The 14,503-nt window shown below is 41.5% G+C and overlaps 1 protein-coding gene across 1 annotated transcript; it reads right to left on the reverse strand.

Moving 5' to 3' along the window:
• Nucleotides 1–2,467: 2,467 nt before the first annotated feature.
• Nucleotides 2,468–14,405, reverse strand: LOC103800799 (GRIP and coiled-coil domain-containing protein 2-like; the record flags this gene model as incomplete). The annotated part of the gene is made up of 8 exons (XM_009073184.1): nt 2,468–2,538; nt 3,485–3,686; nt 5,191–5,353; nt 6,097–6,295; nt 7,321–7,538; nt 8,937–9,113; nt 11,393–11,514; nt 14,268–14,405. Coding segments are annotated over 8 exons (1,290 nt in total), but the record flags the coding sequence as incomplete, so codon positions are not given.
• Nucleotides 14,406–14,503: the final 98 nt, after the last annotated feature.

Below are 14,503 nucleotides of genomic sequence, written 5' to 3' on the forward strand. Positions count from 1 at the left end.
ATTACTTCATATCTCAATCTGCTATTGTAAAAATAAAATAGTAATGCAAGTCGTTCATACATTCATAAGTACAGTACTCAAGTTTTACTAGAAACAGTGAGCATGCAACTCAGACTTGAAAGAAGTCAATAAGCAGCTGGTATTTAATACAGCCAGTGATATATGTTACTTGCATACATTTATTCACAGCTTACAGTGTTAAATAACTTACAGTTCTGAAAACATGTGCATTTTAAGAGGAACTTGTCACAGCTCTTTAGCAATAGCAGAGACTGGATCAGCTCAGCTGCAAATGGGGTTTGAACTAAGTAGGACAAAGCCATCCCCTGCCACTCATGTGCTCCCATTGTTACCATCACAGCAGGAGAATGACTGGCTATTATTTTTATACATATTTCAAATCTCTCCTCCTGCTCTGTTTTGGAATTCTCTGGAGTGACATCAATCAAATCCAGCTGTGAATAAGGAGTGAGAATTCAATGTCCAAGATCTGGTGCAAATTGTGAATGGTAAGGATATGGTAATTAATTTCAAAGGCAAATTAACTACCTTCAAAAGTGTCTTTGGAAAAAACTCAGGCAGGTACAATCAAATCAAGCCAAAACCAGACATTAGTACATGGATCTTCTTTTAACTTAAGACAAGGAAACCTAAATGTAGCCTCATGTTTGCTACCTACAGACACCTCAAAGGCTCCTCTCTCCCACTACTACTCATCAGTTCTGTGATCTGAAAGTCCACAGAGAATGTTTTCCCTAAGTAGCACAAACCATAAAAGGTTCCAGCTAAAACACATATTGGAGGGGAAAGAAAAAAACCCGAAGTGCCTAAAATTGAAAGGAATTAAAATACCTAAATAAAGCCCATTGGATTTCTTATGTACTGAAATACACCCAAGAAGCAAAGAATTAAACCAAAAGCACATTTACTGAACAGTTTATTCTCAACATGTGTTACCTTTCTGCTGTTCATATGTACAGATTAATCTTAGCCCCAAACAGGGTAATATCAAAGGAAAAAGCATAATTTCCTCAGAGCCTCAACTAAGGTAGATAGGAAAGGAAGAATCCTATTCAGTATTGTGTAGCAGGGAATGACTCCCTGTAAAACAGCAACAGAGAGCATGAAAATGGGAGTGCAAAAGATGGAAAGGCTCTGGTTAAGAAAGGTAGACAGGGTTTAAACACATGTGTATGCATTTTAATAACTTACAAATAAATTAGGCTGGTGAAAGGCAGTATGGACTGTAAAGGGCAGGAGACAACTGAAGGGAAACAAAGGTGCTCTGTTGATAATAGCAGTAGAGGTGGTAGAGATTTATTTTTCTTGGGAAAAAAACCATAACATTCTGTTGAGTAACCTGGAACACAGATTATCTCATCTGTGCAAAACACATGTGCACACACAGCTAAGCGAGAGAAGGGTGTAATATCTTCATCCATTGGAACATTTAAAAGATTAATCTGTTGACAAAAGCTCTGTCCTTTTCCTTCAGAAGTTAATGTTAGGAGTGTGACCTATGGGCTCAGATTCAGAGTGTCTTCAACTTGACTAAGTCAGTATGATTTCTTTACTGTCTTCAACTTGACTAAGTCAGTATGAGTAGTCTTTTCAGCTAAGTGGAGAAATTACTACAGTAATGGAACATTTCTTCCTGGTCTTTTCCACAAACTCCTAACCTCAGGTTAAAAAGCCATAGCTTAAGGCCTTTCTCCCAAAGCTTCAGCTCACTTAGGACCTCTGAGTATTGGAGTACTACCCTAAGGCTTCCAGAGATGCCATTAATCTCTACTCCAGTTCCATGCCCAGATGTGCCAAGCATTGTGTTTCATACAGATTTCTGCCCCCTCTACATTATGTGAACCGTTGCCTTCATGTTTTCAATGCAGCTTTTGCAAAAAAAGGAATTGTTTTAACAGACTAAAACTTTAGTCAAGTCAAAGCAGAAAATGCCCTTTCTGTTTCTTAATTATCTTACATTTTGTAAGCATCATCAGAAGGAAATAACTCCATTTTAAACTTCTTCAATGTGCAGAGGATAACACTAATTCTATAGATTAGCTGACAACAAGATGTGAAAGCAACTGTAAACACTTGAAAATGCTTTAGATCTAAAGTCTAGTTATTCCAGTTACTCTATCAGCTTTTAAATAGATATCAAAAGAGCCATCACAGGTTTTTTCAAACTCTGTTTTGAGGCAATTTGCAACTCACAGGTCACTTCTCACTGTTATCATCAGCTTTAACACTGATGAGAAAATCAGTTCACTGCTGCCAGAGCATGATACAGGACCATCTTTCAAAGCTACTGAGGACTTCTTAGAAGAGCCTAAATAACTGAAAATGACACACAGAATTAAAAACCTGTGGGTTCAATGCCACAACACCAACAGATTGTTCTTCTGCAGTAAGACTTCTCTTCTTTGCAGCTGTGGAATGTGTTTCAAGAGTCAGTGTTTCCACTGTTCTATCGAAGTCCTGACCAGCTGTGGAGGTATGAAGCCCACCCAGAGGGCCGTGAGGAACTCTCTTCCTCACCTGAAGGAGGAAGAAAAACATCCTGTAAGTTTATTATGTTAAACACTGCATCACTTGGTTGCATGACCTTTGCCCTACCCTCCCTGCATTTATCCTTACGCTGTCCTCAAATCCTTGAAAAGTCATTCTTGGGCTGCCAGAGATATGTTATCATAGAATCATCAGGGTTGGAAGAGACCTTTAAGATCATCAAGTCCAACCATCCAATTCATGTTTGTGGATGTTATCACCAAGTTCACATTCCTTTGGGTACTTAAGGGTGTCTCAAAAAGGCTGTTTATCATCTTTTTCCAGAAAAATCCAATCAGTCTTTACTAGAGGGCCAGAACAACACCAAAACACCCTGGACTTGCTTTAGGATCATAGAATTTAAGGGTCGGAATGGATCTTAGAGATCATCTAGTCCCAACCCCCTGCCCTGGGCAGGGACACCTCCTCACAGACTGCTCAAAGGTTCATCCAGCCTGGCCTTGAACACTGCCAGGGTTGGGATAGCCACAGCCTCCCTGGGCAACCTGTGCCAGTGTCTCACCACCCAACAAGATTTGCAACTAATCTTTCCAAATGCAAAGCCTGTCATGGAATGCAGTACTTCAACACTTTCATTTTTAAGGTGATTTTGTTAATTCAGAGCTTTTACTTCTATGTGGTGAGTAGGGAGGATGTTTTTTTTAAATGAGCTTGCATTTAGTAAAATCCAAGAAACCTAACACTTTGCAAGGACTGATTTGTCTAGGAGAGGACTAGAGGGAATGGTCATAAGCTGAGACTGTTCTGTTTCCTGGAAACTGAACAGCAAGTTCCCAACAAAGCAGAATGGGTTTATGGTTACCTCACTGTCATCATGTTGCTAAGTTTTGTTTTTCAGCAAAGGTCTATGAAACAGAAAGCAGAGAACTTCAGTTTGACACATATCCACTTTGACAATGTTTTGAAAATCCCCTACCTTGGGCAATTGCAACTAGCTTCCCCTTCTCCTCAGGGCTGAGCTGCAACATGGTGTCTATTACTGGCAGCAGTCGTTCCTTCTCGCTTCCTGACTTCAGAAAGATGAACTGCAGTAGAACATTCTTCAGGTATTCTAGATTAGCCACAGACTTTTCTCTCTCTTGATTTCTTTCCAGCCTTCTTATTTCACTCTTCAGAAGCTGCAGATGAAAAGAAAAAAATGTGCAATATTGTTTGCTTCCTATTATGAGCCATGGAACAAAGGTCTTTTGAAGAGCTGAGAAATGAATTGCACAGCTTGCTTCAGGAAGAATAACACTGCATAGCAACATCTGCTGGACAAAAATGCAGTGAAAATTGGATCTGTGATGATGATGTAAAGAAATAGCATATTCCTGATCAAAATTAACTTTTGATAAAATCTGTGCAGTAGTTACAAAGACATTCAGTGCTAACTGTTAATTTCAGTGATCATAGAATCATAGAATTTAGGGGTTGGAATGGACCTTACAGATCATCCAGTCCCAAGCCTCTGCCATGGGCAGGGATACCTCCTCACTAGATCAGGTTGCTCAAGGCTTCATCCACCCTGGCTGTGAACACTGCCAGGGTTGGGGCAGCCACAGCCTCCCTGGGCAACCTGGGACAGTGTCTCACCACCCTTAGAGTAAAAAACATTTTTCTAATATCTAATCTGAACTTCCCTCCTTCAGTTTGAACCCACTGCTCCTTGTCCTGTCCCTGCAGCTCCTAACACAGAGTCCCTCTGCAGCTTCCCTGGAGCCCCTTCACATATTGAAAAGTTGCTCTGAGGTCTCCACAAAACCTCTCTTCTCCAGGCTGAACAGCCCCAACTCCCTCAACCTGTCCTCATAGGGGAGATGCTCCAACTCTCTTAGCAACTTGGTGGCCTCCTCTGGACTTGCCCCAACAGTTCCATGTCCTTCTCATGCTGAGGACACCAGAACTGTGTGCAGTATTCCAGGTGGGTCTCACCGGAGCACAGGGGAAGAGTCACCTCTTTTGACCTTCTAACCACACTCCTTTAGATGCAGCCCAGGATCCCACTGGCTTTCTGGGCTCCTAGCACATACTGTTGGCTCATTAGATGAAGAGTAGTAAGAGTTGAACAGTTAAATATATCAGAGACCTGATGATATTATCATTCATTAAGAAACACTTTAGAAAGAAAGCTTAGCATATTTAGACAATATGCTAAGTTCAGAAGTGTCTTCAGAAAACTCAGGGAGGTACAATCAAATCAAGCCAAGGCCAAATATCAGTACATGTATCTTCTTTTGACTTAAGACTGCTAAAAGGGGTTACAGGAAGAGAAACCAGACAATGCTTCCCGTGGGATTTACTGCTTTTGTCTAAATGAAAACAGTAGAGACTCTTTACTAAACATGAAAGTTCCAAACTCTTGTGGATTTTTTTGTAGAAGCTTTTACTCCATACCCCTCTCCTCCCATCCCTCCCCTGCCATCCCACCCAACTAGAAACTGTGGTGAAAAAACCCTGGAGTCAATATAGGAAGCACTAATTAGTTTTGTGGAATAAAAGCCCCCACAAAAATTAAGCTTTGGAGCAGCAAAATTTTACAGACTGTGATTTTCTAAAACGTATTTGGTGTTAAAACATTTGGTGTAAGAAACAGACCACAGAAATCAGAGCTGTCCCCACATCTCCTGCATGTCTGCTCACCTTTATTTGCTCCATTAGGATTGCATTGGTTGCTTCTGATTCACGAAGTAGCTCGTTCAAGTGATCAGCACTTTTAGCTGTTGTGTTTAGTTTCTGAATCAGTTCATCCTTGGTGACCTCTGCTTGCCAGTGAGGTGGTTCTGCAATCAATTGCAAAAGAGAACTAAGAGAAGGAAAAAGCACTTGCACCTAGTTCATACTGACTTAACGTTAGGACTTGATTAATGTAGATTCTGATAAACAGAATTCATGCAACGTCAGGCTGCAAAATTAACAGACATCCTTGCTGCTGGTGCCTGCTTGTGTTCTGATCTATTTTTGTTTGTGTGTTACAAGGGGACTGGCAAATCAGGTCTGAGTACATCAAGAGACATGTTTTTAATTCATCCCTTGTTTTCTACCCATAGATGGAGATTTTCAACAGTTACCCACAAAGCGTTCAGTAGAATTGTAAAACATGATTAGATGCTACCATATATTTCTCTGTGTTTGGGGGGAACTCTTAGAACATTGTTCTCCATGCTTTCATTTTCCTAGGAAAAAAGCTACGAATAAATTTCTGTGCTAAGCAGCCTCATTAAGATGAACAGACATTTTATCCTCTCATTAACAGGGTTAAATCAGTACTTAATTGTCTCTAGCAGAGACTAGTCCAGAAGACAAAAAGTTCTGTATTCACTGACTCGCTCATCCAGTCTTTTCCCTTTAGAAACTGAGAAATATGACATCTTTCAATCACTAAAACCTGCAGCAATGTTTTATTGTTAGTCCTTACTCAAGGACAAAACTCCTGCAGAAATTCAGCACAGTGTAGACTCAGTGACACTTAAGTTGACTCGTGTCTTGCACCTCAAAGCGTGGAAACACAACTCTCTCAGGCAAGTGCTTCTAAAAGTCAAGTTCCACCTACCAGGTTTTGGTTCTGATGAGTTCAGAAGTTGTTCCAAGGATTGTACATAGGTGCTGGCTGAAGAGACAGACTCCGTGTCTGTTGTTTCCATACCTTCTCCCTCTTCCCTAGCTACATTGTGCACGTCCAGAACAGGCAGGTCAGCGTTTCGCCGTTCTCTTAAGCTCTTTGCTGCTGGATTTGGAACAGCAGGACCTGAAAGATGTTTGTCATCAGAATGAAATAGAGAGGTGTGACTGTCTCAGATTGAAAGTGGTACAGGTAAGAGTCTTCAAAATGTAGGGGGAGGAAAGGTGAAGAAAACAGAGAAAGCCAGATCACATATAACATTTAGAAAAGAAGAATCATAGAATCATAGAATCAACCAGGTTGGAAAACACCTCCAAGATCATTGAGTGCAACCCTACTGTGGTTACTAGACCATGGCACTAAGTGCCACATTCAGTCTCAGCTTGAAAACCTCTGGAGACGGTGAATCCACCACCTCCCTGGGCAGCACATTCCAATGCCTGAGCACTCTCTCTGTAAAAAATCTCTTCCTAATATCCACTCTAAACCTCCCCTGGCAGAGGATATAGCATTTCACTTCCAGATGGCCATTCCAAACAGAGCCTGTTTCTAAACCCAAAGCTGGCTGGCAATTTTTACTTCAGTGACTATGAAACCTTCATGCAACTCTCCCTGCAGATGTGCTGTAGCTATGAGAAGCGTGACAAATATTCTTAATGCACATCAGAATTAGCTTTACTTTCAACCAGTCCTGTGGGAGGTGTAAATTCTTCTGGTTTACTACTGTGTGCACAATCCTTCTGCTTCAGCAATAACAGATTAACTTATTAAACTGTTACTGCTGGCAAATGTCCAACTACATCCTAATTAGTAACTTTACAGATACAAAAATAGCACTTGAGCTTCAAGACAGTAAAATCATAAATTAGAAGAGGGGGCAATAGCAAGTGTACCAATAAACAGAATCATAGAATTTAGGGGTTGGAATGGACCTTACAGATCATCTAGTCCCAACCCCTGCCCTGGGCAGGGACACCTCCTCACTAGATCAGGTTGCTCAAGGCTCATCCAGCCTGGCCTTGAACACTGCCAGGGGTGGGGCAGCCACCACATGCCTGGGCAACCTGGGCCAGTGTCTCACCACTCTTAGAGTAAAAAACTTCTTTCTAATATGTAACCCAGGAGAACTTGGTATTGTGACTGGAAGTTACCTCTAGTGCTTGGTTCACTCTTGAGTTGGAAGAGCTGAGCTTCTACTCTGGAGAGTTGCTGCTGAAGTGTCTCTACTGTCTTCCTGTGCTCTTCTTGTAGGTTCCTGACTTGATCTCTGAAATTGTTCCGGAGAGCTTCATTCTGGGCCGTGAGCTGACTCAGTGTCTGGGAGTGCTCTGTCTTCATCACCATGTTCTCAGACTGTATTGTGCAGAGTCTGTACACAGAAGCAGTAAGAAACAAACAGCAAAACATTGTCATTTTGACATTTCAACATTTTTAGAGTTTGAAGCACTTTTCAATTTTCATGTGTATGACTATCTTAGAATGATCATGCAACTCTTTTTCCATTTAAATTCCTCCTTTTGCAGGTCCTGCACCTGGGGAGGAATAACCCCACCATCTGGATCTGATGCTGGAGGATTGGGTTTAGGGTTTAGGGGTTCCAGCAGTGACAGGTTAATGGTTGGACTCGATGACCTTTGAGGTCTCTTCCAACCTTGATGGTTCTATGATTCTATACTCCATTTTCTATGAAATTTATTGACCAAACACTTAAAGAGGACTTCTAAAAACATTGTTTTCTAAGAAGCAGAGTTTAATTTTCTTAACCTTCAACTTTCAGCGCACTAGAGTGTAACTGTTAGCAAGAAGATGTCAGTAACTTACTTTGGAGATACTCCAGAAGTGTGACAAAATTGTCACAAGCAAATAAACAAGTGCAGGTATGGAAAGACTAAGTGTAGGACTTGCCCTTATAAGCAGACAGATGTAAACAGAGCCAGAGTAGCAAAGAGTCCTCTCTCTCTCTCTCTCTCTCTCTCTCTCTCTCTCTCTAGGTATAACAAGAACCTACTCTGGTATGTTTGGGTTGTTTCCAGAAAAATGCAGGACATAATTTGGTTGATTATGGTGAATCATCACATGGCTAACAGAAACATATAAAACTGTACAAAGACAATGACAAGAAGGCAACAGTTCCTAGTATCAAGCTATAACTTCTAATCTTTCATGCAAACTTCTCTGTGCCCTAAACAGAGAAGAAAAGACAAGCACAGACCATTTTTGAGGAGCTCAGGTATTAGGTACTCATGCAATTCTTCCAGATGTGATACAGATTAAACAGATTCCTTTCATTTTGAAAGAAACAGCAAATTAAGACTGTGGCAAGCATAAACTTAAAATCCTTTCTGTAATGAAAGCACTTGGTGCACACAAGACTGGATATTTTATCTGTGAAATTGTTTGCCCTACATTTAACTACCTATACAAAACATCCATAAGATTTAGTTGAGCAGTTCAACACAAATGTACTGCTGAGCACTGGACTTGAAAACAGTAAACATGCTTAAAAAAAGCGTTCATTTTAAAATCTTGTAGTTAAGAGGCTATAAGGTTGCAGAAGTCTGAAATTCCCTGCTCAGCTACTATTTCATTTTCTTTGCTGAAACCTCTGACTGCTCAGGAGAAACAGAAACAATCCTTTGGAAAGTTCCTTTCACTTCCTCAACAATATGTCCTTTCTTTGAGAAGGACAGTTATAGGCCACTACATGCCCAGCTCTTAGAGCTCACACAGAGTACAATATCTGTATCTATTCATCAGCAGACCATACTTTTCACGGAGTTCTGCCTCTTTTGCAACAGTCTCTTGCAGCATCTTATTGTGCCTTTCCAGCAGGGTGTCATGTTCTGACTGCAGTGCCTGGAGTTCAGATGCATTCATCTGTGAACTGTGCTGAGCATCTTGCAGCTTAGCTTTCAGTTGATCTATCACCATTTCCAACTGTTCTCTGCACGTGGAAGAAGAAGAAGAAATAAGCAACATGCATTGAAAATTAATGACATTATTTCTGAACCTGTACTATTATCCACAACATTTTGGATAGCTGATCCAAACTGCTTATTTATTAACTTTATCAGATTACTTTGCATCATGGGCAAAGTAATCTGAAAATGTGACTGCAGCAGAAGCAATTAGCAAAGCTCTAGTGCTGTTTTGATATAGTTTTCCATATCCCATCTGAGCTGCTGGGAATACAAGCACTGTGACAGAAAGTGTGACTGTTATCATTATGTGTTTTAAGCTGGCTTGGAGGAACAAGACAGAAGGAGAATAGTATGTGGGATTCAGATGGGAGAAAAAAATTCTTCTTAAAAGTGGTGGGGATCTTTTGTTTCATTTAGAAAATGCACATCAGTTCAATGAGACCAAATAAAGGAGCCAAATGGCTGGAGCTGATTTTGAGGAAAGTACTAGAAAGTAACATTAAAGTCATAAAACCAGATAAACTCAGTTAGTCAGAAGCAAATAAAAAGAGACACACCAGGAAAGAATCTTAAGTCACACCCATTCTTGTTTTACGCTTTCTGTATTTATATATACACCTCCATTATCTCATGAACTGTATATCTCATTGATCCTTGAAGCTGATCCTTGTAAATCATTTCCTTGGAACACATTTGTCATCTGTTTATTGCTTGATTACTTATCAAAATTGTTTCCAAGGTGACTTTCTCTCACAAAATCTGAGGGAATTGGGTTTGTTCAGCCTGGAGAAGAGGCTCAGGGGTGACCTCCTGGCTCTCTGCAACTCCCTGCCAGGGCTGGAGAGAGGTGGGGGATGTGTGTCCTGCCATGGCTGCAGGGAGAGGACTAGAGGGAATGGCCTTGAGCTGAGCCAGGGCAGAGTCAGATTGGATGTGAGGAGAAATGTTTTCCCTGTTGTGGTGTTCAGGCACTGGGATATTGCCCAGGGAGGTGGTGGAGTCACCATCCCTGGAGGTGTTGAAGAGGTGTCTGGATCTGACACTGGAGGATCTGGTTTAGGGTTTAGTGGTTCCAGCAGTGACAGGTTCATAGTTGGACTCGATGATCTTAGAGGTTTCCTCCAACCTTGACGATTCTATGATTTCTTTGGAAACCATTTGTCATCTGTTTGTTGCTTAATTACTTAGCACATTTGTTTCCAAGGTGACTCTCTGTCACAAAAAACTGACAATAACATCTTAAAATTCTGCCAAAAGAAGAGCCAAAGAAATGCAACTCTTGCAGTTTGCCTGCTTCAAGGAACAGAATGTATTTCAAAGAACTCAAACCAACCATAAACCCTCTAAGTCCTCTAAGAAAGCACAACTCGCCCTCTGCTGGGTTTTTCTCTGCAATTGCAGGTTCTGTTTTCAGATCTGTGTCAAGTGAGTTGTGACATCTGACACACAAACTCTCGGTCTGTCACCAAGGGCAGCTAGCAAAAGCTTACCAAAATAACTTCCAGAACCTGATGGACTTTTGCACTGTGTTGAGACATTTCCCGAAGTGACTCTGAATTTCTCAGGCTTATGGCTATATTTAAAGGACTTTCAGGGAATTTTTTGCAGTGTACCTTTTGTGTTCTAAGTCTCTCCTCATGCAGCAGCTGATTTGACAACAGCATTTCATAAATCTGCTGGAACTGATGACTGAATTGGCAGCCAGAACTTTACCTACACTAAACCATTCCTTCCTGAAGAAGTTCAAAGTGAGCTCAGCTGACTGTACCATCTGCTCTTTCCTTTCTTCAAACAGCACTTCACTACATGACTTCAGGTCAGAGAAAATGACATGTCAACTCTACACAGAATATGCTGCTAATTTCTGCTCAGGACAGCCATAAGAAACTCCCTAGCACCTTACTTCTCTTCCAAGGGTAATGACAGGGAATCTACACAAAAGTAACTGTTAAGAAGAGAAATCCAGGAATTAGAAACTAACAGAGCACCACCATGGTAGAAACTGATATGTCTTCTGTTCAGCTAGGCAGAGCCACGGACAGATTACAGATCAAATGAAGAGGGTTTTTTTAAAGAAAAACAACCCCCAAAAAACCAAAACCAAACACACTTCCCCCCCCCAAAAAAAAACCCCCAAAAAACCCCAAACCAAGTAATTGGGGAAGCAAACTGCTTCTGCTATTTTCTGTAATAAAGCAAAGAGCTAATTAGTGGAACTCCCTTGTTGGTCAGCAAATAAAGACAAGCTCAATAACTTGAGTATCCCTATTTTTCTGCATGCATGTAAAAATTTGAGTTTTACCTTTCTTTTTTGGCTCCTTCAGATTCTGTCTGAGCAGCAGATTTACTCTTTTGCTGTTTCAGAACGTTATGAACACGAACCTTGTAGCTCTCAAATTCAGATGTCACAGATGCTTGTTCAGCCTATCACACAGAAACAAACCCTTAGTATGTTATGCTGTTCACTACTCCTCCCTTACTTCTCCAAAATAAAATGCATCTTACATTGTCACAAATATTAAAACCACCTGTGGCATTTTCTTCCTTGAAATGGACAACTGAAACAGTGATTACCATAACAGATCATGTTTCATTAGGCTTGAACTGAATGTCCTAAAATGCGAAACTTGAGACACTTATTTTCAACATAACCAGGATTAAAGGAAAGAAAGAACATCTGAAACTTCAAAAACTGCATTCCACTGAGAGATTCACAAGCAAGGGGTTCTACCAACAGCCTTAAATGAAGGAAAAAATGAAAAGAGGGTTAATTCTGTTTCCCTTCTTCACTACTGAGGTGACAAAAAGCTAATATGCCTTATGAAAAGAGGGATAATTCTGTTTCCCTTCTTCACTGCTGAGGTGACAAAAAGCTAATATGCCTTAAAGTTATGTATAATTCTGAGGAGTTAAGTCAGTCTTGCACAGCACAAGATGAAATATTCTATTTGATTGTAAAGGTGTTTGGTCTGTTCAGCTGACAGATGAGTTTCTGTGGCCATACAGAAAATTACCTCACACCATAGCAGTAGCTTCATCCTTGACTGTACAGTGTACAGCAAGAATTATTCCCATCCTTCAAGTGCTCATGTTGGAATATTCCTCTAAAAAATCATAAATGCAGGTTTACTTTCTTGATCTTAAGACAAGCTCATGGTTTCATTAGTCATCCCCAAGATAGCTAAAATACTTTCATCTTCAAGAGGAGGATTTTGCAAAGTTTATCTTCAGCTGAACTGGTGAGTGAAATCCCACAGAACTGACTGATTAGCCACTGCTCCAGCTTTTCTGCACTCTGCAACATCTGGGGGCATTTTCTTGAAATTAATCCTTCTCTTTTCTTCCTGTCAGACTATGTGAGCCAGAACATTCCTAGGTCCTTAAGGTGCACAGCCTTATACGTCTCCATGACTTCTGTCTTCTAACTTACCACCTCCTTTGGTTCCACTTTTCCTTTAGATTGAATTTTCTTTTGTTAATAACCTTATAATAATATCTATTTCCTAGATGTAGAACACCTAAAGAGGAAAGCTAATCCCAATAGCTCCAAGCCATCCATTATGGAAGATCTACAACCTTACTGGTAGCACAACATCAAGGATCAAGCCACCATGAACAGGTACTGTAAGCACCCAGTTAGGATGAATACGTTTGTAAAACCATGATCCAAAGTCAAGTGCAGGTCCTGCCCCGGGGAGGAAAAACCCCAAGCACTGGGTTGGGTACTGACCTGCTGGAGAGCAGCTCCAAGGAGAAGGACCTGTGGGTCCTGGTGGACAACAGGCTGTCCATGAGTCACAGTGTGTCCTTGGGGCTAAGAAGGCCAATGGAATCCTGGGATGCATTGGGAAGAGCATTGCCAGCAGGGCAGGGAGGTGATCCTGTGTCTCTGCTACGCACCTGGAGGATTGTGTCCAGTTCTGGGCTCCTCAGGACCAGAGGGACATGGAGCTCCTGAAGCAGGTCCAGGGGAGGGCAAGGAAGATGCTGAAGGGTCTGGAACACCTCAGTGATGGGGAAAGGCTGAGGGAGTTGGGGCTGTTCAGTCTCCAGAAGAGACAATGGAGAGGAACCTCATGAATGGATTCAAGGGCAAGAATGGGAAGTGCCAAGAGGATGATCAGATTCTGCTCAGTGGGGAAACCAAGAAAACAAGAGGGAACAGCAAAAACTGATGCCCAGGAAGTTCCACCTGAACATGCGGAAGAACTGCTTCCCTGTGCAGTCACTGAGCACTGAACAGATTGCCCGGAGAGGCTGTGAATTCTCCCTCACTGGAGATATTCCAGAACCATCTGGACACAACCCTGAGCTATGTGCTCTAGGGTGGCTCTGCTGGAGTAGGGAGGTTGGACCAGATGATCCATTGTGGTCCCTTCCAACCCAACTGATTCTCTAATTCTGTAATTCCTGTGCACCAACACAACTAAGACAAACCTCCTGCAGCAGCAACCACAAAGTTTGTCCATTTCAGTTCACCTTATTAAAATGAAGAACCTCCTTGGAGAGGCTGTGTCCAGCTGTTACTTCCCTGCAGGCTGCTCACCTATCACACAACATCAGCCACAGAGTACTGCAGTAATCTCCAGAAAGGCAGTTTGAATGCTAACAGTCCTACTGTTCTCCTAGTCCAACTCTATGACTCCAATACAAACCACTACGTTCTAGGAACATCTAACACATTGTCATATGGACAAAAAAATCCCAGAAACAACAAAAAAACCTCAGTTTCTCATAGAGTTCAGCAGCCAGTGAAGAAGGGAAAGGTGCTTGCAAATACATTTTTCACAGCTTTGTTTTTTCTTCAGGTGGTATCTGTGTTAACTGGTTTTATATGAAGCAAATTATATTCCTTTTGAGTTTGTTCTCCTTTGTTCTTTAGACCTCTTTTCCCTGCAGAGTAGACTCCCCACTACCACCACGATGTTTTCCCTATTGGAAAACTAAATGTGCAGTTCAGATGTTCCACCACAAGTGACACATGACAACCAAGGCACAGTCTGGCTTGTCCTTTATACTACCACTTGATTACCTTAGGCACGGGGGGGTAATTCCTAATCCTTGACAGACAAAAAGAGAAGAGTGAAAGATCTGCAAGATATCTTTAGAGAAGCAGCCAGAGAGCACACTAAACCTCCTTTCTAAAGTCTCTAAAATTACTTCTTACACTAGAATACCTGGGCTGCTCTGCACTCCTCTTGCAGGGTTGCAATCTTTTGCTGGCAAGCACTCATTGTACGCTGGTGTTGCTCCGAAGATGTTCGCAGTTGTTCCTGGACTTTATGCTTTTCTGATGTCAGTACAGCCACTTGGATCTGAAAAAGTCAGTGGAAAACTTCACTATAACAACATTTTTGCTACCTTCTCCAAAGAGACATACCATTATAAATGCATGAGGGTCAGTAAGGCTCAG

Source organism: Acanthisitta chloris, unplaced genomic scaffold (genome assembly GCF_000695815.1).
Source record: "Acanthisitta chloris isolate BGI_N310 unplaced genomic scaffold, ASM69581v1 scaffold17864, whole genome shotgun sequence".
Taxonomy (NCBI): Eukaryota; Metazoa; Chordata; class Aves; order Passeriformes; family Acanthisittidae; genus Acanthisitta; species Acanthisitta chloris.